Source organism: Fundulus heteroclitus, chromosome 18 (genome assembly GCF_011125445.2).
Source record: "Fundulus heteroclitus isolate FHET01 chromosome 18, MU-UCD_Fhet_4.1, whole genome shotgun sequence".
NCBI lineage: Eukaryota > Metazoa > Chordata > Actinopteri > Cyprinodontiformes > Fundulidae > Fundulus > Fundulus heteroclitus.
In genome coordinates this window covers 24,067,268-24,093,836 of record NC_046378.1, presented here as the reverse complement: position 1 = coordinate 24,093,836, position 26,569 = coordinate 24,067,268, and the positions used below count along the sequence as shown (strand labels likewise).

Genomic DNA, 26,569 nt, shown 5'->3' with positions numbered 1-26,569 from the left:
TAGGTGAATATGTGTTCCCCAGATGTCCTCAAGCTTTCTTTAATAGGGACCACCTCATTCTATTCTATACAAATACAAAGCCTCAAAAAGAGGAAGAAAAATGACATACTAATGCACTATATTTTTGGCTGAAGTTTAATTATTCCTACAATTTTTACTTAGAATCAGGTTTTTTTAGCTTCCAACTGGGGGAAAATAGTTGGGGGTCCTCTAAAATGAACTTAAAATTGGGAAAATTCTCACCTGCATCTTTCTCAAAAGCCAATCTGCCTGCCATGTGTTTAAAAAATGTGGCAATAGCTGCAAAATGTACCTGTTTATATGCCCTTCAGAAAGTTTGTATCGCAGTAGGTGGTTTACTCATGTAGTGTTGTAGAACCTCTATTAGCTCGCATGTTGCTTTATTATCGAAATACATGAATAAGAAAGAAATACAGTATTAAATATCCACCACCTCTTGAGCCTAGTTGTAGATATGATAAAGATAAAGATAAAAGATAAAATGTACTTTATTAGTCCCAACATTTGTGAAATTATTGGGCAGCAGCAACATGACATACAAAAATGCAATGTAAAATCAAATTTTCTATACAATGAAATTATTTGTTGTACTGTATATATATATATATATATATATATATATATATATATATATATATATATATATATATATATATATACTATATATATATACTATATATATATACTATATATGTATAGTTATACGTGTATATATATATATATATATATATATATATATATATATATATATATATATATATAACAGCTGCTCAGAACAAGTTCTCAGTTTATATAAACTAATTAATATATAAACTAATTGATTTCCTTTGGTTATAAAAAACTGGATATATTATGCGTTTGCGTGTTGTATGTTATCTGTGTGCATCCTGAGCCTTGTCTGTCTTTAAAAGAATGTCTCCATGGTGACAATAAAGGCTCTTGAGTCTTAGCTCTGGTATCTCCTGAAGGGTTACCACATTTTCATTCATTTCAGCATGTTCCATACAGGCAGAGGTTAAAAGCTCTACAAGATGAAGCAGCGCTCCTTTGCTGTACCTTTGTCCTTTCTGTTATCTGTTGAAAAGTCTTCCTCTCTTCTACTTGCAGCCTGAATAAACAACAGACATCTCTAAATTGTCATAGAAAATAGTATATTTAAAGTCATCTTACATACTACTACTTAATTTTTAAATCTCCCATTAATACAAGAAAAATACCTAACATTTAGTTTTCTTCACCCAGTGACAGCATCCACACCAAAGAGTGTTGTTTTAAGCTATGATCCAGAAAGGCTTACAAGGGGTGCGTTAGACTGGAAAAAGATCGGATCTTTGAATTCTAAGCTAAAGAGTTCCCAATCTTGGTGCATCTCTGTTTAAAATAATTTGATGGCAGAAAATTCACAGAAAAGAAAGTTGATTCCAGCTGCCTGTATTTTATATGCTCATATCTGTATCCTGATATGTTATATTTGTATAGACATCTTCACATATCCACCTGAAATACAGCACTATCTACAGTAAACTTTAAAGAATCCATTGACTTGCTGTTTCCCTTTTTCTCCCAGCTTAAATAAGCTTACTTCTAACATTGAATAAGATTAGGAAGGCTTTCATGAGGACGAGTTGGTATCTTTCAACACAGATGATTATATCCTCCAGTGTCAGAAGATAGGCAGCGTTCCAATCTGCCCCAGCTGGCAGCCATGCTGAGGGCTAAGCCAGGGCCAACCATGTGAAGGCCTGAGCTGAGAGAGATCAGAGAGCGAGGCAGCTCATCGATCCACTTCCAGGTCATTAAACCTAAGAGTGGTCTTATTGGGAAAAGCAGCCTCACCCAGGAGAGATCAATATTGGATAGAGAGGTTTGGCCTGAGAGAGAGAGAGAGAGAGAGAGATGGGTGAAATAACAGGGAGTGTACGCAACTCAGTAAATGACAAAAGCGTAATCTGGAGACACATGTAAGAATAATTGCACCAGGATGTAACATTTCATGTTCTTTTGTTTAGATTTCTCATGGCAATCAAAACAAGGATGTTTGAAACACTAATTTTTCACTGCAATTTAGATCCAGGAGGCTGATTTACCTGCCAGTGTCAGAGCTACAGTAAATATATTTTTGAATTACTTTGGTATAATACCAGGACAAAGGTATGCTTATCTTTTTTCCACCTTAAGAGACTCATGATGATAAAGTAACATTGATCAATGCTTTGAACCCTACCAGCTGTCCACGGGATCAAGGGTACAAATCTGGATTCCTTTAAATGTGACTTACACAGTCAATGCCAGTTTTTACATCAAGACAAGATGTCATTCACATCCTTCCGCGAATAGTTTACATGAGCCTGAATTTCTAATTTTGCTCTTTTTATACCAGGTTTCTGAGTCAAAGTGACCAAAATGGGAAATAGAAATATAATCCACAATCTATAGATTTTTGTTTTACCTAATACTTTTAAATCATCATAAACATACTTAAAACCAAAAAAAGAAGAAAAGTAAAGGTAAAACACATGAACTCATCAATTCTCATCAATACTTCCGCAATCTAGAAGCAAAATCCACAATCTAGAAGCAAAATCCGCAATCTAGAAGCCTTAGAGCAACCAGCTGTGGAACCAGGTCCAGAAAACAGCTTATTGTCTATAACAATCTAAATATAACATATGCAGTGTTCTGATCCATTTTGTTGATATACAAATGGAGAGTAGTTTGTGTGAGAGGATGTTAGGTTATAAATGTACATTTCAAAAGTTTGTGTTTGAGTCATCCTTCAAAACCAACCATAGCAGCTTTTTTTTGGTGTTGCTTCGTCAGATATTGAATAATGCTTTAGTAGATCAGCGTCAGCGTGAATACATTTCCAAATTGGGAGATGTTAGAGAGCCACTGGTTTCCTGTTTCTGTAAAGCTTTGACCTGTCGAAGCTAATTTCTCTTTAAATATGAAAAGATTTAAATGTCATGAATATTGGTAGAGATTGACCCAAATCCAAAGAGGATGGCAAATTCATGTTGAAGATAAAGATTATGAGAACAACTGTTTTATCATTATTATTGTTGTTGTTGTTCATCCTCCCATTATCTCCCTCTCTTACAGCCTGGATGAATGGCAGACATCTTTCAACATCTCTCACAGTTTCCTTAGTTCCTCTTCATACATTTTTGTTCTTCCTCTTTTATTATAGAATACAATAGAAATATGTTGATGGTCCCACAATGGGGCGTGATAGTGTCCGAAACACTTAGAATATGGCACTGATTCTGAAATCTTTGAGTCTTCTTCCATCAGTAACAACACCCATAATTAGAGTGTTTATGTTTTGTATTCATTCCTTTATTTATCCCTGCATACAGCAGATCTGTAGCTTGAAACGTTTATTTGGCACACAAGAAAGAAAAGCAACAACATGGATTTAGTAGAGTAATGAAAAGATGGCAGGATGGGGTAATGAATGGATGGAGAAGAGAGGAATTATCTGAATAGGTTGGCTTGTGTGTGGATTATAGGCCAGCCATCTGCCACCAAAGGATTATAATCTTGCAAGACACAAACAACGAGGAGAAGGCGTGCAATCAATGCGTTTCCAAACATGATCTATCATTTCAAAGTGAGACGCAAAGAAGACAGAAGTACACACATGAAATAGCAGGGAAAAGTTAAAGGTGTAGAAATAAGTCTCATTTGACGCCTGCTTTTGATATTTGACATTTTTACAGACTGGCTGATAAAGATGTGACCTGCTGTCCCTACCGCTGTTATAGTTTCACTTGGATGGCGGTTTATGCAGGACATGAAGGAGAAAGATAAAGCTTGAGGAGTGAAAGTTGCTTCTCTGCCCTTCCTCTCCTCTGCTTCTCTGGCATAACTGCACATGAAACAGCCGAATGACATGCCGGCTCTGAGCCACGCCGCCCCCACCATTCCCATCTCCACAGTCCCCTCTCCCCACTGGCCAGCTCCGCTTACACTCTGTTCAACACAACCCCTCCCTCTTTTCAGTCCAAAGCAGAGAGAGAAAAAGCAAGCTCTCTTCCCTCCTCTCTCTCTTTAAGCCTCTCTCCCATTCTCACACCCCTCCTCCTCCTCATGCCCCTCCCTTTTCTTCAGTGTTGGGGAAGCAGCGATCAGACCCTGCCCTTTTTTTTTTTCCTCCCTACTCTTAAAAAATAGAGCAGAAATTAAGCAGAGTTTGAGAGCAGGGTGTGGGTGAAGACACAAGCCGTGGTCGTGACTCCCCTCTTTCCCCAGTTAGTTTGGATCCGGGACTCAGTGGGATCTCTCGCCGTCCCTTTTGGAATACCTCTGCAGGGCTGGGAATTTCATCCCAGTCCCGTTCCTGCTCCTCTCAGCTCGCACAGCCCCACTCTAGGATGCTGTGAAGGATGGTCCACCAGGAAAACTGTTCTTACCAGGTAGTCCTCATGAGGAATGTTGCCGTAATGTAGATGCTATCTTGGGATTCTGTGCATAGAAAGGATTCTTTACGTTGTGCTTTTGTGTAAAGTTAAAATATCTGTACCTGAATGCATCTGTAGGCTTTTGAATGCAACATTTAAACTGAAGGATTGTTCCACATGTGTGTCTCTGCACAGACCATGCAGGAGTATTTCGTTTGCCTTGTGTGGTTACGTGATTGTGTTTTGAATCCCATGTCTGGCTGGTTGCTAAGAGAGCACTTGAGTCATGGGAACAATGTCTTACCTCCCATTCACATCCTCCTCCATACAGCCTGGTCAGTTCAGGCATGATGCCTGCATGCCGCTGCAACTTATGTGGCGTGTAAAAACTCTGCCTCCGTGAATTTATTCCCTAATGTGGCAGGTTCACATATATTTTAAGAACCCTTGAAGAAAACATGTAAGAGCTAAATGTGAATGGTAGCTTGAAGGGCTTTGCTGGTGTGTGCAGTTCTGCGGGTACATCTTCCATTATAACTAACAGAAAACTGGGAGGGATGGAGCTTTCTACATCCCAGCTGTGGGTTTCCATAAAGGCAAGAAAAATCTGCATTGCGGTGGAGATGGAGAGTGGGATTCGAGCAGAGAGGTGGATGAAAGGCACGAAAACGAGCTGAATATGCCTGGGGAAGAAGAAGTCACGGAGAAGGAAGATGGAGCTTCTTTGATGCAGGGATAGTTTTAGAGAGACAAATGTGTGTTCAGTTTCTCAACATGAAACTTTTTAACTTAGAAATGCACCGATTGCCAATGTTGGAGAGTTCTGGCTTGTAAATACAGATTTTATCCAATTGTGATGTAAAAAATATGGATATTTCTGTACACTTTCTTGATAAGTTGATAATTGAACTTTTTAACAATAACATTTAACAGCAAGATGTTGTGCTTTTGACACACCTCTAAATGTAGAAGTTCACCATATCACATAATATTTTAGTTTTAAATATATTTTCTGTTCAGCATAAACAACATCTTTGTATTTAATATTTGAAAGGAAAACGCTCTTATTTACCTCTATCTGTTATCCATCCATTATCTAACACGTCTATCCCTTGTGGGGTTGCGAGGGGTGCTGGTGCCTATCTTCAGCTGTCAATGGGCGAGAGGCGGAGTACACTCTTGATAGGTCGCCCGTCTATCGCAGAGCCTCTATCTGTTATCATTAAATATTTTAATAATTTGATGGAGGCTTAAGAAGTATATCTTTGACTGATTATTAACTCTTTGTATTAGAACCAGAGGCAATGCCACACTGTGTGTGTTAGACAGAGCAGTCACCATTACATAGCTCTGCAGCCAAAATAACAGATCTCACTGATATTCAAAAACGAAAACAGCTTAATGAAAGAGTTAACTGTTTAATCTGTATAAAGCATCTTGTAATAGCACTTGGTGCAAAAAGAGCAGTTAACAGAGTTAATGTGGTTAGCATTGCACAGTGAAGAATACAGACCCTTACCTCAGGAGAGAGATCTCCCAAAGGCTCTCAACATTTCCAAATCCAGTATGTTCCTCAACAGCTAGAGCTGGACTCTACAAAAAGGGTAAAAAACAGCAACTTTTCTGTAATACATTTAGCTTCCCGTTGACTTATCATGTCTTCCTCTCTGTTTAAAGCCAACCAGTACAGATGGCATAAAGTAGAAAATACTTTCTTTTCAGAAGACCTCAGTAATAATGAATATAGCAAACCTTATTGATTCATTGTTAAGTCATTACCTTCTGCAGTAACAACTTTCAAATCAAAGAGTGTTGCTGTTTGTGCGTCCTGTTAGCAACCACTGATCAGAAAAAGATTGCGTTTTTAGTTTCTAACTGGCAGAACAGAAAATTGGCAAAATGAAGATGTTTTAACAGTTGGAAAATAACCACAGTCAACATTCAAGAATAGAATAATCGAGCACCGATATTACACAAGTCTCAGTGTGCACACTCCACATGCTTGTTTGCCTGTCGGGAGAGTGGATCTGTGAAACCGGTGTGTGTTAGGAAGCGGCTCCATTGCCGGATAAGCATTTCCTGCCATGTTTTGTGGTAGATAAAGGCTTTGCAGAGTGACAGAAAGATGGTAGGATCGTAGAGAAAAAGAGAGCAGCAGATAACCAGTGTAAAGCGAACGGATAGCGGAGATGGCAGATGAAACAGGCAGATAAAGCAGCAACAGGAAATTCATCCACAAGCCCCAAAAGCAAAAGGGAGCAAAGCGAGAAATTAAACCGACGTCCAGCTCTTTGAGGAAAACACAGTGGAAGCTGATAAGAAGGACAAAAAGTAAACGCTATCAACATCGGTTCAATACACGAGAAGAAAATGGTTGAAGATGTTGGGCAAAACCCAACGTTTTGTGCTTAATGCAAGGGTGGAAATATGAGGAAAAATGGAGCTAATAAGAGAACGCGTGAGGGCGGTGACAGGAACAGAGGGCTCAGGCTCCGATAGCAGCTACTCTCTGGAGACCCCTCAATTAGACGGGTATCCTGGCAACCAGGCTAGACAGCGCCCCTCGCTTATATAAAAACACAGAGCCGCCGAGGGGCTTCGAGAGATGCAAAGGGCAGTGACAGAATACAGAAGAGGGAATTAGAGTAATGAAGAGCTACAATGGTCAAGACGTAATTAGATAAAGTGGAGAATGAAAGAGGTTGGAGTAGGTGTTCTAGCTGTTTTCCTCCCCGGGTGTCTCCTGGGACAGCCCGTGTGTGAAGGCCGTCTCTGTTTTGACTCTCCGCACTGGGCTCATTTGAATAGGGTGTGGCTCTAGATTTGTTTTTCTACAACCTTTGATGCTTTGAAGGAAAAGAGAGAAAAGACAAAATAACACAGATAACTCCCCTGTTTTTACCAGCCACATTATTCGAAGCCCCCAGTGTCAGAAAGCATCGGTCAATTAATCGAGCAGCTGGGAAGGCCAGTAAAGCAATGATCTGACTTCTCTTGAAATTATCCATTGATTTTGCTGCTTAGGAATACACTAGAAATTCGCCATTGAATTTGGAACATGAAAATAACAGATCTCCAGCATCTGTGTCACTTAATTAAGAACTCCAGTGGGTAAAAAGTAGGTTGCTAGAGTCTGACGTCTCAGTTTGTCATCCCGTTTCCCCTCTGTCACGAAAACTAATCTGTAAACCTCACAGAGCTGTATTACCGTCAGCGGCTGCAGCGGAGCCAGGGGTGTGAACGGTGATGGGGAGATTTATCTGCTTAGCCACAGTGTGCGCTCCCAGGCTGGTGCGGGCCTGACAGTATGCAGAGTCGGTAGGCGCTCATGGCGGGACGCTGAATCACGTTTGCCATCGAGTCTTTCTCTGTAGTTATGTTTTGTTCTACGTTGACGGGCTCAAACGGCGTGATGGATAGGGCTGAAGGACTTTGCCAGTGTGACTGTACATCTATATGAGGCGCAGCATCATGAATAATAAACTAAAAGACGTACAAGATGAAATATATTCCACTGGTAGATCATGTTAGAAGAACATGGCAGATTTACAGGCCTGATCTTGTAGTTTTTTGTTATATAGCTTCATTATTTTAAATGGACTATTTTGGCTATTAGTGCAGTTGCTGGACTAAGAAAGTCTTCAGCTTTCTTTCATTGTGAGATTTATAATGTATTACGCACCAGTTGATTGATTTAGATGTGCTTTCATCAGTGAACTGCAGAAACAACTGTAGATGTTGCTGTGCCTTGGAAAAATGAATAATCTAAACCAGAGCTGAGGTATCCCAGTCAGGCACTGGCTGAGGTTCTCATAGAATGATAACCATAAGTAAAAATAAGACTTTTATGGTGTTGTGGTATGTATCTAAAAGTTTTGAAACAAAAATGTATGGCATGATTTAATTTTCTTACTTTTATTTAAAACAGAGAGGCAAGAATAACTCCTAATGCTGCTAAAATAACACAAGATGCAGATTATTGTGGTTATGATCATGTAATCTGCAACATTGATTTTTTGAACTAGCTGCTTAATCAATTGGGCTATCTGCCCAGGCGGCTGACCTGGAGTTGGCTGCTTCTTGAATAAACTGCCTGTAGTTTTAAGAGTATTACCTTATTACACTATGATGACCTGTGTTTTGGGTGGCCGGATGAATCTGTTGCCTGTTTTCAGTCAGCTGACTGGCAATGCACAGCAAGAGTTGGGGGAGTGGCTATGCTACATCAGTTTAACACTTTTTATAGTATTTCAGTAGAACGACCTTAAACATAGGAGTGGTATGTCAAATTGTTTTGTTGCAGATTCAAAATAAAAATTTTAACTCTTCTTCTGGGTTTTTATGGCACTAGTGGCTCGTTTTTCACACAGTAGGCTGACAGGAAAGGGGGTTTGAGAGAGGGGGAAAGACATGCGGCAAAGGACCTCAGGCCAGAATCGAACCAGTGTCAGCCGGGTCGAGGGCTAAAATCACTCGACAAATCTGAACAACGATACTCACATTTTGAAAGCTACCCATACTGTTATGTGTTCTTAAAAGTCCACATGTGTTCCTTATTTCATCGCATTGTGATGTATGACTTTCCTTTCATGCAGCATATAGTCTTTCTACTAATATTACTCAATTTGTTGTAGCCCCCTTCAAACACTGGCCTCTGTGTGAGTTACAGGCCGTTCCCGATGGGCCACCCGGTGCTCCTTTCACAGCCCAATTTGTTTGAAACACGGAGCGTCACCATGGAGAAACTCTTGCCAGACTGCTTGAGCAGCAGCCCCAGTTCTTTCCCTTCTCCTGCTAAGATAAGATCAGGTCAGCGTGTCTCTGCCTTTCCTTTTGTATATTTTAGGCTTAAAATATACAAATATAAATTAATCTATTCTAGAAGCAGCATGCTGATAGCTTGCAGCTTGCGTGCATTAAAAGAGGAGGTTTGGGCATTAAATATGTGTTTGGTGTGGCTTAACATATATGCTCACACTGGTACAGCTGAACCGACTCCAGACCTCCACAAATCCTTTTGGAAATGTGTCAGAAAATAAAAGCCAAAATATCCTTGTTCTGAAAGCATGAAACATTAGCATTGGTTCTCACAAATATATCCACAGACGTACACAAAGGCACGCCAATAACGCCGCAGGCCCTGGATGGTAGGCTTACAGGAGGTGCCAGGAACCCTCTCCCACAGTCACCCTCTGTTCACTTGGAACAATAAGCGTTTCTGTGTGCGAATTTACTTTGATTGTCATTCTCCCTCAGCTGACCCAACAGTCAGGCCATCATGGAAAGCGCCACACTTAACCTGAGCCTGTTTGTGTCTCAGATAGGAAGCCCAAAAGCATCCACTGGCGTGTTCGGCCTCGATCTGTGATCCCGCTAAGGCTTTGTGTGCAAGTCGGTATCTGCCTTGTGTGTTTGAAGACGCCCATCCAGTTCTGCTTATGCACGTAGATGGTGAACTTCTTCCTTCGAGCCTCCTTTGTATCAGCGGTGACTTCATCTTCGCCGTGAAGTCAGCCTCAGTAATGAAGCAGAAAATGGAGTGGGGATGATTCTGCCCCACCCAGGTTGCTGCCGCTCACAGAAAACACTGATTTCACGCGTGTGAGTCATCTGTATATAGTCCCCAGCATCAGTTTCCTGTGATAGATGCAGACAGCAGGCAGTCAGTTGGCATTACTCTAACTATAATCCTTGGAAGTCAGGGTTTGACTATGAAAATTCAATTTTTTATAAAAATTTTCAAGCAAAGTATTCCCCTGGGTTTATTATCTTTTGATTTCCCCATTTATTCCCCATATTACTCATCTACTCTCGCTTTGAGCCGGGAAATATGTTAAAGTGAGTCACGTTTGTTTCGGTTTAAGCTTTTTTTTATTCTTGTCTTTGTCTTCTTATCCCTCTTTTGTCCCCTTGTCCTTTGCTCGCTGGTTCATTTCATATTGAAGATCTTCATTATCTCATGAGAGCCCCCACTTTTCTGTGTGATTCATTATTAATGTGAACATAATATTTGGATCCTAGTAAAACAGACAAAAATGTGTTGCTCTGATTCGGCTCAGTTACTTTGTGCGTTATGTTTGAGCTGAATAATTAGGACAAAGATGCACTGATTGGAGGTTTTTTGCTGTTTCTGACCGCTTGTTTTTCAGAAACTCTGACCTTCTGATTTATCAAGATTCATCAGTTCAAATTGTTTTATAGCTATCTGGCTGTAAGCAGTCAGTCCTTATATTTCAATTATCGTCACTCCGTGCGTGAGGCAGAGCAGTTGCAGGAAGACAGGGTTTTATGATTATTCTAAAACAAAGACAAAATGGTTTAAAGCTGAAATCTGACCCTTTCTTTTGCATCTCTTTTGATGTGTTTTTTTCTCAAGAGTTTTCTTTTGCTCATTTGATCACCCCTAAAAACATTGCGAAAATCTTTTGACATCAATGGAGTCTTAGCTTCTTTTTTCACAGCTTCACTTCACTTAATTACATCTGCATGTTGTTTTGGTAGAATGCAATGTCTTTACGACAAATTCAAAAAGTAATGCTTGTTACAAAAAAATAAAAAATAACAACAGAACTTCATGAAAAAAAAACACCTCAACAATTGTTAAACATGGGAGTCAGGATCTGGGCAAACTGTGATGCTTGGAAAATCTCCCATGGTAAAAGGAAATCAATCCATACAAGCAAATAAAGAAGAGAAAAGAACACAAAGAATAATTTCCTTCAAATGCGCAGTATTGGAGGGACCAGGCTGTTCCTGGGTGATCATCTCTGGTAGAACTGCACAGTTTCCAATTCCAGTTTTGATTTTTTTTTTTTAAATCAAAGCACCATACGTTTACAACTAAACAATATACATGTTCTTTCAGTTTAAATAAAGGTTAAGGAACTTAAAGACTCTTCCCATTTTGTCAGCTATTTTTCTAAGCTTCAAAAAGTGCATCAACATGCATTTGATGCATTTTTAGACCAAAGCTGATGTGAGTTCTCAGTTTTGATGCTTTCCATGAAGAGGAAAAGATGCGATTTCTGTGTTCGCTTTCACTGATCACAGCTTATCAACTCTTATCTCTGGATGAGCTGCATCTCTACCCAGTGGTATCTCCAAAAGACTGGCAAAAAGGACTGCTTATCAAGTACCACTTTATCGTGTCCGCTTAGGGAAATTCTCCTTACAGCAAGGTGGGACAAGAGAACATAGATAACACCCACGCACACAGGAACAATCACATAATTAATTTAGCAACAATAAAATCAGTAAGCATCCATGTACAATTATCAATTAAAACAGGCTGAGCAACAATGTATCTGAATGATGGCTTAAAAACACCTGCAGATAATTAGCAAAAGGATTTAGTATTGATCCGTTTCTTTTTTTATCCTGTAAAAGGAAATAAAAATGTATTCTGTAAAAAGGTACTACCTTTGTAGTAATTCATCATTTGTTAATTGGTTTATTTACTTTTATTTAAAATGTTATATATTCCAATTTAACACACTAAGACTAATTACGACGCATTAAACATTCACCTGATACCCTGTTTACCTGCACGTGATTTAAGGCTTTACTTCACGTTGCGTATAGTTTCCAACTTCCTTGTCAAACCTGCCATTTTTCAGTGTAACCCGTTGGCATTGTGTGATTTGTGAATCTGCCGCCATGTGTTTTAATTCTCTGTATGGGCGGCTGTGACAAAGACCTGAGTCACAGGTGAGTCACGTTTTTGCAAAGATGAGGTCATTACACACCACGGAGAGCTCAGATTGAAGAAGATATAAGTCTCTGATGCCGAGCACGAGCAATCCCCATGTGGGCGAGAGAGCAAAAGAGTGACTGTGTCTGTTTGTGCGCCAGACTAATGGTCCATTGTGCTCTGTCAGGGTTTATTTAGCTGGCCGGAGCTGTGGGGCTGCTGGCTTTGGAGTCCAGACGAGGCTCTATTTTTACCTTGGCAGGAAGGGAGCACACTATCCGCTCTGTTACATGCTTGCACACACTTTTACAATGATTTTGCCTCAAACGTGGAGGTTTGTTCGCACTTCCAGTGGATCCAGGTGTTAGGAGTGCCGGCTGGCAAACGGGAATATGTACATACATTAAGAGATTATGTCTTAGAGAGGTTTAAAGACACAGGAGACAACTAAACACACATTGGCATGCACTCATAAACACACTGTTGCTATCCAGATCCCATCGCTGAGGTGTCTCTTTTTCCAGCTGCCGCCCTCACGTCAGGGCCAGAGAGAGAGAAAAAAAAAAAAAAAAACAGCCCACCAGTGTGTTAGTTTCTCCTCCTCTCTGTCTCTCCCTGGACTGTGAGAGGCCACCCCGAGCAGAGGGTGGAAGGTTGGGAGGGTCCAGCGGGGCCTTACCTCTGACCAGTGCGCCTTCCCAGTCCTGCGGGAAAGGCAGGACAGCAGCTCAGTCCGACAGAGCGAGTGGAGCAGGCAGAAAGTGCGGGGAAAGGAGGAGCAGTGTCACAACATGTTAGAGGAGAAGGCACCAGAAGAGGAGCATAGTGTTTTTGGCTTTAGTCTTTAGATGAGTCTGGTGGGGTTATAAGACTCACCCGACTGGGCTGAACCACTGGAGCCGGTCTGAAGAAATCTTACCTGCAACTGGGGAGGAAGAGGCAGGAGGAGGAGGAGGAGGAGGAGGAGGAGGAGGAGGGAAGGGATGAGGTGAGGAGGGTGCTGGTTAAAATGGACGGAGTAGATGATGTCATCAGGCAGGCGTCCGTCATCTACCTCAGTGATGACTACAAAGAGGTAAAGGAACAGGTGACGTTTTTTTTGTGCCATGTTCAAGTTTTAGATTTTTTTTTTTTACAGAAATTAAACACTTATAAAAACCTTCATTATTTGAATCTTAAAACTGCTAGAAGCTACTTCTAAAAAAATTACCGCGTAAACCAACAAAGTTGTTTTTCTATCCATGAGAAATGTTTTTACACTCAGTTTAACTTTGCGGGCTCATTGGTACCACAGTAGGCTAACAATAAAACTATTAAATAAGCACAGATCATCGAACAGTATCCCCACTGAATGGATCAAGGAGCTCCTTCACTGGAACCCGCCGTCTCCCACGTCTCTGGTTCAGTAATGTTTACGATTTTCCCTTCTTTTTTTTTTATTCACGCAAGGACAATTAAACTTTTTAAATATCGGTGGAAAAGAGGTACAGTAGTGGTTTGAACACAGCCATGGCATTGTATGGTTAGTGGTGTGCTAATTGGCTGGGTGCTAATTAACTTACATTGAAGGCAGCCGGTGTAAACAAACAGAAATCAGGAGTTCAAGTGTCCTCAGGGATATTGATCAACGTCGATCGAAAAAGTCCTAAATCAGGACCGAGGCCCGGTTTGATACAGTTTGATCGAATTGGACAATCTTACTAACAACTAACATTGATTGCAAACCGTCGGAAAAAGTGTGTGCTTCGACTTAATAAAACATTTAGCATTTTTACCTGCTCACACTGCTCTGTCATTTTCAGACATGAGCTGGTAGATTCTCAGAATATGAGTAGCTTAAGTAAAAAAAAAAAGAAATGTATTGAATTAATGTGAAGTTTTAATACAAAAATAATAACCTCTGATTGGTTTTATGGCATCTCTTTAAAAGTACTTTAAACTTTAGGACAAGCATTTGTGTTGTTTTGCAACCATACATTTTTAAACCTTGGTATACGTTGATACTGCTCTGATCAACGGCGGCTTATGTCTCAAATTATTGAGCTGGTTCTGTTTATGCTTCCCTAGCTGTTTTTTGTTTTTGAACCCAGCTTTAAACTGAACACTAACATATCAGTTTGTGTGTCGTGCAGACAAATAACAGTCTAATGACCAAGATCCAGTACACACTGACATAAATATTTTACAAAATAGAGATTTTCTGCTCTGTTTGAGCTTCATGCCCTTACAAATAGTTTCCCAGTGCGAAAAACTGAGATTTCCAAATCCTGTACTGCTTTTTGTGCTGATTTGTCTTGTATGTTAAGCCTGACTGTGTTTATAAGCTGGAAAAGGTCATGGCTGGAAGCAAAAAGGGAAGTATTAGCCTAGCACTGCTTTAGACATCCTTAGGATTTCCTTTGTTTTTTTTGAATATTGATGTGGGTTTTTGACATTTCTGGTTGGAAGTCTACAGATAGAATGGGGTTCAAACTAAGTCCTCAAAGTCTGGGGTCCTTCATGTTTTACATATTCCCCTACTTTAACACCCCAGAAACAAAGGAATGGTTTATTAGCAGACTCCTTCAGAACTTAATAATTCAGCTATTTGTGAATGCGTTGGAGCAGAAGCACATTGAAAACTTGCAGGACACCGACTGTTGAGTACTGGAGTTGTAACTGGGCTTTTATTCCTTAATCTCCCTCCTTTTTGTCTTTAGGAGAAAAAAAAGCACATTCCTTTGCACGGTGCTTCCCCTGAACTGTGCAGGCCATCTCATGGATAAAAACCCCATATGTGACTCACGGTCCAATTCTCCCGTCAAGACCCAGGTTATGCTTCCTTTCTTCTAAGATGCACGCATTCCTGCCCCCTCTTTCCTTTAAAACCCATTCTACCGTTCGGGGAGTCGTTCTCTTCTGAGCTGAGTGACGGGAGCAGTCTTGCACTGACCTGCAGCTGAACTGGAAGAGGGGCCAAAGGTCCGGTCCCTTATCTGGGATGGAATGCTGCGCTGCCTAGAAAGACAGGTCTCAGATAACAGGAGGAGGGAGAGGCACGCAGATACACACACCTATGTTTAGCTGGCAATGCTGGCATCCTGACTTCAAATGTGGATTATTTTAAGAATGCTAATGGGTTTTTGCTTTTTACTGTAATGGGGAAAACTAGTCAACATATTACGTTTTTCCCTGTTTTCCGTTTTAGAAATGCTTGTAACACACGGCATACACTCAAGGCTGCATGACGAACTAAAATATACCTTCTGCAGGCTGTTCCTGTTCCCAGGCATCTCTCAGCAAATGTGAATTTTCATCTTTTAATGCAATGACCTCAGATGATATTCCAAACCACCTGTAAAAATGCATCCACTTCTATTCAAAGGCAAACCCTTGAAAACATCTGTGGAACTTCCTGGATGCTCCCATATAGTCATAACACTTTAAAACCGAAGAGACTGCGACCTCCAAATCTGCGTCGCTGAGATCTCTGAAACAGCTCTCTGTCAGAGCCCAGCTAATGACAATAAACAATAAAGATTCCTAATTCTTGAGCTGTAAACATGTGAGCAAGACCATCCCTGCTTGTATTCTCAGCTCCATACTAAAGGCACATACGGTACATGCATACTTCCCAGAAGAGGAAATCCCGTATATCAGTGTTTGTGAAAAATTTTAGAAAAGCTACTGTAAAAACTGATGTTTTAAAATTCAACTAGACTTGATTTTCTGGTTCATCGAGGTTGTTTCATAAAGAATGAATCATTTTGTTTTAATTCAAAGTTTCTTCTTTCCTAGTTGGAAAAAGAAACAAGAACAGCCACAAAATCCAAGGCAGGTTCAAATAAACAAGTGTTTATTTGAACTTCTTAAGGTTTTTATCTTATTAAATTCTAAAGACCTGTTTAATATTCTTTATAGTACTTTGGAGTACTTTCTGCTTGAAACAAGTGGAAATTTTCTTGAAAACCTTATAGTTGTATCTATTTATTCTATATCACAGTCAAATAGGTTTTATGTTTACCTTATAGATGGTTCATAACAACTTTTCACTAAGGCCAGCACAGGTAGTTGTACAGCAGTTTGAGAACCATTGCCATATATTATAGGAATAATCTTGTAAGCTTCAAATACATTTTATCATATCCAAATCATAGCATAGGGCTCTTCTTTTTATACTGTAAAAGCCATTTGTGCGCTCAAATAACCTGCTATTTGTGTTATGTGAGCGAGATTGTGTGTTAACTGTGGGCAGTGTGTGTTAACGGGAGGAAGATATCAGCTGTTGAAAAGACTCCATTGTTCCAAAAACAGGAATTTTGTAAGGAATCTTCTGGGGAAAAAGATTTATTAAAAAAATGTATTAACTAAGAAAATTTGGAAATTAGAAGAAGGCTGAAATGTGGAGAAGAAAAAAACGGGGGAGGTTTGCAGATGCCATACATCTGAGCGTATAATCTGATCCTTATGGATTGTAGAGGCAGTCGTTTTTCTGCAGGAGAGAGCAGAAAGCAGAAGGAGAGTGCTTTGTTTTGGCATAGATGTTTCAGTTCATCCCACATTTTCAATACAGATTTTGATAGAAGATTAGATGGTCTTAGAAACAAGCACCGTGTCATCCAACTCCAAGCCTGAATCAACCTACAGGCCAGTGGCTGAATATTTGAGGGGAGGGGAAATTGTCCTTGTCAGTGAAGCTTTCTCAACAGAGGAAATTGCTTTGAGAACTTGAGGAAAAACACAAATTAACCCACTTGTGTTCCTCCCAATCTAATTTGGATGGCTCTGGTGCCGGAGGGCGGGAACTGAAGGAGGCGGTTAAGGTTGTCGCTCATTCTTTCTCGCATGCTTCTTTCCCACATGCATCTTGGAACTGTAAATATAATGGATCCCATCAGTGTTCTTAGTCATCAGCGACTGGAAACACCCTTAATGATCATTTAAGCTCAGACTAGATAAAGAGTCCTATTCTTTTTTTCTTTTCTTTTTTCAATAAGACAAAACCCAAGTAATCAAAATGTTAACTTTTTCAGACTACATTTTAGTCACACCTGGAAAAGCTGTGAGTTAATATGGAAACATTATTTCAATTGTGCTTCTTTTATGAGCATCTGAGAATCTAAAATGTTTCAAAGAAGAAATAAAAGATTGAATTTGGTGTGAGTTGATGAAGGAAGTACAGCTCCACCTCTCGGTGACATTTTCTACACCTTTGAAAACGTTTTATGGCTGCCATGATGACTTTATCACTCTTCCAAGTACTTAACACCAACAAGCTACATGCACTCAGGAAGGACAGGTGGTCAGATGCAGAGAAAATCTGCAGCGTGTTAGTTTAAGCATTAATCATCGGTCATTTAGTCTACTGGTAAGGGGTTTTAAATACAATTAAATGCAGCCCACCAGTATTTGTTGGACTATTATATTGCAGGTCTCCCACGGAATGATAGTAATATACTCGGCTACTTGGATAGACTCTCTTTTCCCTAAAATCATTGAAAAAGGGCAATGTGCTCAACCAGAACCACCATGTTTCTTATGCAGCGTGCAATAAGTTCCTGTTTAGTGTCATGAGCGCTCAATTAAATACGACTGATTTGAATTGTGCAAGTTTACAACAAATGTTATCAGAAGGTACTTTGCAAGAACCAACAGGTCCAGTTCATATTCAAATTTTTGGTGCCATGCTTCAGTATATGCTTCAATATAAAAAGGCAGTGGTGACCATGGTGTAGAATTGTTATTATTATTATTTCAGCCTTTGACTTCTTTGAAATAAAAGGAATATATGCCTTTTTTGACCGTTTTGGTTACATTGGTTTGTTAGGCTCTTAGGTTATGCACTAAGAGCATAAATCAGTTTTACATTTACATTTTTTTACCTTCACTTGTTTGTAAAAAGTCTGTATGCAAAATCACATTCTACTGTTTAAAATGTTTCTGAGAATTTCATGTCAAACCACATTGACTTTTTAGTTCTTTGTTTTTGTAAGTTCATACTGCAGCAGAGTGAAGTTGTCCATGTATAAGCTGACTGATGAAGGGTGGTTTATAAAGTTTTTAGTTGCTGCTGATGTCTCATGGATAGTGTCCCTCATGTGCCTTTCTGAATGGGGCCAAACTTCATTAGAGCCAGCCTCCATTTCTCTCTTTTCTCTGCCCTCATTTTTGGACATAAATGAAAGCCAAGAAAGACTGAGTGAATGTTTGGCTTCCCGACTGCGGCTTTGCTCCAAGCGACCGCTCGGCACAGAAACTGTTCGCTTTTCAGTTGTCAGTTTGAGTTATTTATGTGTACAGAAGAGCGTTTGACCTGCGCTTTACCATGCAGGCCTTTGTTGGGCCTCTGAGGCAATGACTGGTAACCTTCAAGGATGTTCATCTTTATTAGCGGGGCTATCTTTTATACGGACACACAAAGGAGCAGCAGCAGTCAGGTCCACTGTGTGATCCGCCGGTGTGTGTGTGCCGACGGTGTGTTTCAGACTCTTGTGTGGAGAGGAATTATGGTAATTTTGTCCTTGGTGATAAAATCGTCTGACAATGCCTGTGTTCAACTATCAAGAGAGGTAAACAGTGAGGGAGGTGAGGATGGAGGCAAGGAGCTGAGCAAAGGAGTGGGAGAGAGGGGGGGAAAGGTGTTGATAAACAGCTTGATGAGGGATGAGCAGAATGACGGTTTGGTGGAAGGAACAGGAGCGGCCTCGGGGTGATTGACTGAGATGGGATGAGGCGATACCGGGCGTGAGGACAAGTCAGAAACACAAACAATGGCTGAGACAATAGTTGTGACTCAATCATGAAAATGGGAAGGTGAGGTTAAGATATCAGGAGCAGGTAAAAGTTTTTGTCACTACGGTGATGACATCCCTCTGCAGACGAACACAAATTCTGGGTTAGGCAGGCGTGGGTTTGAAATACTCAAACAGACATGCCTCTAATATTTTACCAGCTTTTCGAAGGAGCTTTACATTATGAAGCGTGAATAAGACCTCCTTTGAAGATAGTGGATCTACTTGAGTTTCACACCATAGCTATTTGTCTATATCCATTTAACTTTCTAGTAAGTAAGGGAAATATGTAGGAACCTTATTTCAGCCAGCTAGCTGGCAGTGCTCTGCAACAGCAGAAAACTTTGGTTGCATCTCATTAAAAGGACTTTAAGCCATAAGACCAGCATTAGTGGTTTTTGGCCTATGTCTGCATAATAGATGTGTGTTATTCTGAAATACCTGCCAGCTATTACAGCTATGGAGAAGCTAAACCACTCATACACAGACGCATCTACGCAGCACACGCATGATAGGGCAAAAGCAAATAATAATCCAAGCAGGCGGGACAGACAGCTAGTTGTGCACAGCGGTGCCATCTTGCCAAGTCGATCCGTTCTTTAAACAGACCTTGGTTGAGTTATGGCTAAGTAGCTGATTTTTATGGCTTTGGTCACTCACTGTTTTTAGTCCTTTGTAGGTTTGCACACAGTTTCCTTTCAGTAGCTTCTTTTATTGTGTTGTTGATCTATTCCTTCCTTTGTTATTGTGTCCAAACATTGCCTGTACAACTCTTTGGTGCAAGATATGTTGTTTTTAATGTGCATTAAAAATGAATTAGTCAAACTAAATCTAACTTCAGATCAACTAAACGTTGGTAAACTAAAAATTCAGGTACGTGGACATCTACGTAGACTTTGCCATGTGAGCTTTAAGGTCCGCCTTAATAAGTAGAAACAGACAAAAGTAAAATAAAAAAATAGACAAACCCATAAAGATCCCTATGATTGTATACTAAGCCCAGGCTACCGGCTTCCCTTTCATGCAGAGCGTTATCACCTGCTTCACATTTGTTGGGTGGATTTTAATTTAAAGTTTGAGATGCTTGAAATAGAAGTTTGCTCAGCCTTAATGCCAACATGCTTGCTCATGTTCTTCAGTCCTATTGGGTCCCCTTGAGACTGAAAAACTGTAATGGTAGAAGAACCTTGGCCTCAAAGCCCATGGAAAGTCTGATGACGCTAATGGAATAAGACTCATGACTGGTTTTCAGCAGAGTGCATGTTAATTATTTTGTAGTTCTGGGCTTTTTGCAGCTTTAATAAAGACATGAAATGCATCTACTCTGTCATATGTGGTTCTAATCATGAGGGAAGCTCGTTTTTTTGTTGCAGTCCAGTGAGACAACAGCACCACCTGGTGGTGAAAACATGAATGAGTCCACATTCACCTTTTTTAGCTCATCAGCTCAATCCCCACTTTGTATAGACTTGTTCAGATAACATTTAACTCATCGTTGCAAATTAAGGCAAGGCTGAAATGATTAATATGATCACAAAAGTGATTTGTACAGGAAGAAAGTACTTAGGATGAGTACTTAGGATAACAGTGTGCAGTGTGTCCTGCAGGAGGGTGCTGTTGGAGCAGATTTAAAGTTATTATGGAAGATTTCTAGACTCTGTCTCTTTAGAAAATGACTGTTTTTGAAACTAAATCATCAGCCACCTGACCAATGGCGTTAAAGTTTGTGTTTCCTCTTTTTTGCAGGCCCAGAAGAATGAGAGGGAATCGATCAGGCAGAAGTTGGCCCTGGGCAGTTTCTTTGACGATGGCCCGGGCATCTACACGAGCTGCAGCAAGAGCGGTAAACCCAGCCTGTCTTCACGGTGAGACCTTTGAGGTTGTATTCACCACAACAGTGATCACATGATGGATTTATGGAAAACACAGCATTTCCTTTCCAAGAACATAATGGTTCTGGTCTCACAATCGTGATTTTTCTGGAACAGAATAAATCAGAAAAGTGTGAATCTAAAACCTCAGATTTATCATCACAGACGAGTGGACCAAGTTAAGGGACTGACATAATCCCGAGAGTGTTGGTGTGAGTTAGATCAACCTTTGTGGCTCTCACTTCCTCAAAGACCCTACATAGACACATAGCTGCCACATCACACACCGAGCCTTACTGGAATCAAATCTCCCGTAAACACTCCGGTATTCAAGTTTTTCTTGCTATTTGAATCATGTGGATTTCTCTCAACTGTTTGTTAGCTTTGACGAATAACAGGAAACTCATGACGGTACTGCATGTGACACATCCCTGTGGCCTTTGAATAAATACCTAATATATCTGAGCCTAGAAGACTCTCGATAATTGAAGTTGTCCTTTGAAACAACATTCAACAACTCAGGGCCTGTTTTAACTGGACCTGCATGGATCTTTGCTGTAAAATCAATCAGCCCCAGTTTGTAATTACTGCAATGAATAAGCAGATTATTGATCAGCAGTTGGGCGGATCTGCACCCTACTGATAGCCTGCCCTTCCACGACACCCCCCTCTGGACCTGGGCGGATTGTATCGGACCAACCGGGTGCCTCCTGGATCGATCTGCATTGGAGACAGCGGGAGAGATGATTAAAAACACAAGCCCTGATTAATTTTATCCACAATCTGCACTTTTGTCCAGTCAAAGGACCCGTTTCTGTTCTGTGTTGTTCTTATGTGCACCGTGCCAAATCAAATGCTTTACTGATGCAGAGATCTGGACTGAGCTCATCAAACATGGCTTGCATCTGATGGATTTGTTCTCCGTTCGTCTCTCTTCTTGTGTCCCCTTCAGGCTGCAGAGCGGCATGAACCTGCAGATCTGTTTTGTCAATGATAGCGGCAGCGACAAGGACAGCGATGCAGATGACAGCAAGACAGAGACCAGTCTGGACACACCTCTGTCCCCTATGGTACGCACTGATACACACAGGACAGGGCAAAAGCATCCATAGCCCCTAAACAAATTCATATATTGTGACAATATAACCAACAGTGTATTTTATGAGGATTTTTGTGATGGACTAGCACGAAATGTTGTATATTTGTCAAGTGGAAGAAAATTGAAATGTGTTTTTTAATATTTATTCCATAGAAAAATCCAGGAAGTGTGGCATGCAGTTGTTTTCCATACTTGGTAGAATCAGCGCCTACTTTCACACGTTTGCTGTGTCTCCTCCTGAGGGACTTCTGCAACATTTCTTCACTAAAAGCCAAATGTGTGGAGTGCATGTGTGTTTTCCGGTGTTACAGCTATTCTGTGACCACCATATTTTATGACTCTGTGTTTTATTCTGTGAGGCGCTAAAGTAGATGATGCGGCAAACATTACGCCAGCAATGAGAACGTAAAAATATCAATTAATATCTGGTGCCAGGTTTTTATCAAAAACTTCCCTGAACTCCTAAACAACTACTAATAATAATAATCATTACGTCACAGGTTTAATTTAATTTACAAAGTAAGAAGCCACCAGAAACAGTTTGGTTAAAATATTTATTCTTTTACATTACATTACAGAGCGGTCACTATGTATGGTAGCAGCTGGCGTATTTTGTGACGGTTATATTTCTAGAATAATCATAATGACACAGGAACTTTTTTTGACAAAAACCTGGAACCAGACATTAATTAACATTTTTATGTTCACATTGCTGTAACATATTCTACTTTAGGCCAAGTCACGCTATGAAAACGCAACAGCAAGTCCCAGAGTCACACAATACGGTGTAACACAGGGACGAACCTTTATGTAGACGAACCAGGCCGGTCATTGCGTACCGTTTACCTTGCAGTTCGAAGACTTATTTTCCCCAAAGTGGATGTATTTTACTTTGCCAAAGTGTCTCTCCTCCTATCTGACTCATGGATTTATTGTCAAACTGTGGCGTAGCTCCAACCAAGGGAGCAACGTAAACACTATTGCAGAGAACCATAAGCCAGTCTGCCCAGCTTTATTCACTTCATCCAGGTCTAATTGCTACAATGCAATTTGTATCAGATTGGATGGATCAGACAGTTTGGTGAGTCTTGGCCTTAATGCTTCCCTTACCCGGCTTGTCAGATATGTGGACGGCCATGTTTCGGTAGCCTGGCAAGCCAGACTGACTTACGCCATGTGTATTCAGTACACAGCTTGTGTGGCTCTGACTCTACAGTCTAAAAGTTACTGGACCAATCACAGCACGGGAGGCAGGATTTTTTTTTTTTTTTTTTTTTTTTTTTTAAGATATGTCACTCTTTACCCATAATTTCTGCAACCATAACAGTCAAGATGGCGGCCACAACATAGTGATGTTTTTATGATGCCCTATACATCTCAACAACTGGCTAAAACAGAGCGTGTGGCTTGGAGTTTGTGTCACATCCGTAGTTATCTGATTGGTTCTAACCTGTGTCCGCTGACCCTGATAGTCCCGCCTTTGAAATAAACTTCTCCATAACTCCTTGACCTGCCTACTGGCTTCCTAGGACTTCATGATGCTGTTTGTTCACAAACGTTCTCTAAGAAACCTCCGAGGCCTTCACAGATCAGCTGTGTTTATGCTGAAATAAAATGACACACAAGTGGACTCTGTTTCTTGATTAGGTGAGTCTGAAAGCTAATTGGTTGCATTCCAAAAAAAGTAAAAAAACAATGCAACCAATTCAACTTGTTTTCCGTGGTTGAATTGATTGCATTGGATATTATTAGAGGTTTCAGAATAAAGTGGGACAGATTTTGTTTGAGTTTTAAAAAAAAAGGCCATGGTTTCTTCTTCCTACTTTGTGTTGGTCTACCACATAAAATCCTCATAAAAACTTTGGTAACATTAGAAACTGGGGGGGAAAAATTACAGAGGAAGGAATACTTTCGCACAGCTTTGTATTGTATCACGGTTGTTGTGATACTGCAATGACTGCAATGAAATGTGTCATTAATACTATGAAAGTAGCCAAATGAGAAGTAATCTGCTTTGGTGAAAAGAAGATTAGACAAAATGAGAACGCAAGCAGTGAAACAGGTGAGATATGTGTCATGAATCAGATGGTGTATCTGGCCTTCTGGTTGCTTTATGATTATGCTTTCTGACATTCTTTTCTTGTTCGTTAACCAGACCAGATAGAAAGTAAATTGATGCATGTTTGCTGTGAAATCTCGTTCATATTAGCTATATGTCTTCCTCTGACACATGTAACTGAAAGAGACTGAGAAATTATTGTCTTCACGTCTAGGTTTATATCAATGATCGAATACGGCGAGAATGATTAATCTTTCTCCCTTTAGTTTTTCTCACAGTCTCCCTCTGATTTTCATTTTCCATTCTCGTTCTCTTTCACTTTTGCTTTCCCTCCCTCCTTGGCATCACTTCCTCCTTCCTCTGTAGTCCAAGCAGAGCTCCTCCTACTCGGACAGGGACACCACGGAGGACGACTCGGAGTCCCTGGAGGACATGGACTTTTTGAGTCGACAGAAGAAGCTGCAGGCGGAGGCTAAGTTAGCCCTGGCGATGGCCAAGCCCATGGCCAAGATGCAGGTGGAGGTGGAGAAACAGAGCCGTAAAAAGTCGCCAGTAGCTGACCTGGTCAGTAACAGAAATATGAGGCTTTACAGAAATGGAAAAGATGAGTTTCATCTTTGATCCTGTCCTTTTTGAAATTATACAAAAAGATCTGATTTGGGTAAAATGTATTATTAAAATCAGATCAAATGTAGGGAATCCTTTTTATTTGATTGATATGCCTTTTTTTTAGTCTAACTTGCTACTTTATAGAGATCAAAGCACATTATAAACACAAGAAACTAACATCTCTGCCAGATTTCTCCTCTGGCTAATTTCCAGTACATATCAAAACTATTGAACTAAATAGCTCAACATTTAAAGACATAAATTAACAGATCTAATCTCGTGCATATATTCTTTCTGATTTAGTGTGCTAATTATTCAATTAATATAACAGCTAATTTCATATAATAAAAAAATTCAGCTGACTTTTATAGATAAGTTTAGATCCAATCCCAATGTCTGATGTAAATATCCAGTGCTGATATTAAGCAATCCAGAACGCTTTATGTGAACGTTCAGTGTTGGTGTTTTTTTTGTTTTTTTAGTTTGTTGCTTTGTTGTAAAAGTTAATCTACATTAACGACATGGACACTGCCTGTTGTTTTCGCCCGTATGTTTAGCTGCATTTATATTTACAAGCTTGATCATTTCATTTTAACCATAATGTTGATCCTTGCTGGACAATACTTACATTTAGCTGCAAAGGTGCTAAATCTGAACGACAGCATTTTAGATGGGGGACATATGGGACTGAACAAAATGATAGTTAAAAGAACTGCTGCTTACGCTGATCCACTTTCTGATATGGAAATTCTAAGATGGTCAAATGGTTTGAAAAGTCACTCCATTTCGCAAACCAATATGTTTAATAATAATTTCCTGATCAGTAATCACTTATCATTTATTCAGAAACAGAGACGACAATAAGCTGTGTCCATGAGAGGTTCAGAGAAAAAAAAAGTTGTGAAGTTGAAGTGGCTAATCATATATGAAGGTGTTAACCAAATGAAGACGTCATTCTCTGAATCGTGTTTAGCATATTTTGTTAGCACTATTAAGCTAACTGTAACAAAGGGCTACTTACCTAAATGTAAATATGTGTAAATATTCTTACATTTTGTTAAAATCCTTCCAATATTTCCTGTTGGTTCTACATATAACATCAGACATAGAGATTGAAAGATCAGAAGAATAAAGTTAAACAACATTTTAGTATCCAGTTAGCCTTCCTTTTGTGTACTGGAACTTAAAGTGCAGAACATTCCCGGGATGTAGTTCTCTCCCCAGTTATTTTTACTGTAACAATTCGGCACAACTTTTAAAATTGTAATACTTTACATTCATCAATTAGCAGAGAAGTATGACTTGTATTTTCCTAACTCTTGTCACTAAAATATCTCCAGAGATGTCGATACCAAGAAGGTTGATGACTCACTCTGACGAGCAGATTGTCATCTGACATTTGAAATAAATTGGCTAATCTGACATGTAGAATAATTCAACTGCAGTATCTTGTTTAATTAGAACATGTGACATTGCTTTGTATATTTCAATATCTAAGTGGGCAGCAACTTTTTAGCTAAAAGCTTAAATGTAAAGTAAAACACCAAATTCTGTCCAAATATGACCCGCAGCAACACAGTACTGTGGAGTGTGAATCATGAAATAGATGCTGGTTTAGCCTGATATCAGACCGATAATGATGTTATCGCTCTGATATTGCACCGGCTCAGTCCCATATCTAGCATTCTGGCTTCACATGAAAAAAATGCAAGTCTTTAACACCTATGGATCACATTAGATTCTTTAATTGTCCTAATCCAAAAGAGCAGATCAATGAAAAGCTAAGGTTTTCTAAAGGACTTCATTTCCTGAGCCATCGACTATCATTAAATCTAAACAACTTTTAAGTAATATTTTAATGAAAAAGGTACCTTTTTATAATTTGCAGTTTGTTTAAAGAAGAGGCGAACACCCAAGCACACAATTTGATTATTAAACCTCGGCAACTTTATTAAGGGAACCTGATTGCACAAAAACAACATAATAAACTTTTGGACCCAGATTTAGTCTTGTTTCTAGACTCATCTTTGAGATAATGGTTTCAAGT

At 39.9% G+C, this 26,569-nt stretch overlaps 1 protein-coding gene across 6 annotated transcripts in view; it reads left to right on the top strand.

Moving 5' to 3' along the window:
• The window catches only part of schip1 (schwannomin interacting protein 1), a 391,477-nt gene that overhangs the window by 356,321 nt on the left and 8,587 nt on the right, over positions 1–26,569 (top strand). For 3 of the 6 annotated variants that reach the window (XM_036149413.1, XM_036149414.1, XM_036149415.1), the window contains 3 exons: positions 20,631–20,749; positions 21,708–21,825; positions 24,280–24,477. In XM_036149413.1, coding sequence (XP_036005306.1) covers positions 20,631–20,749; positions 21,708–21,825; positions 24,280–24,477 — 435 coding nt within the window. Of the gene's footprint in view, positions 1–4,131; positions 4,440–12,780; positions 13,202–20,630; positions 20,750–21,707; positions 21,826–24,279; positions 24,478–26,569 lie in introns of those variants that run through there. The other 3 variants (XM_036149418.1, XM_036149416.1, XM_036149417.1) reach the window with 3 other exon arrangements.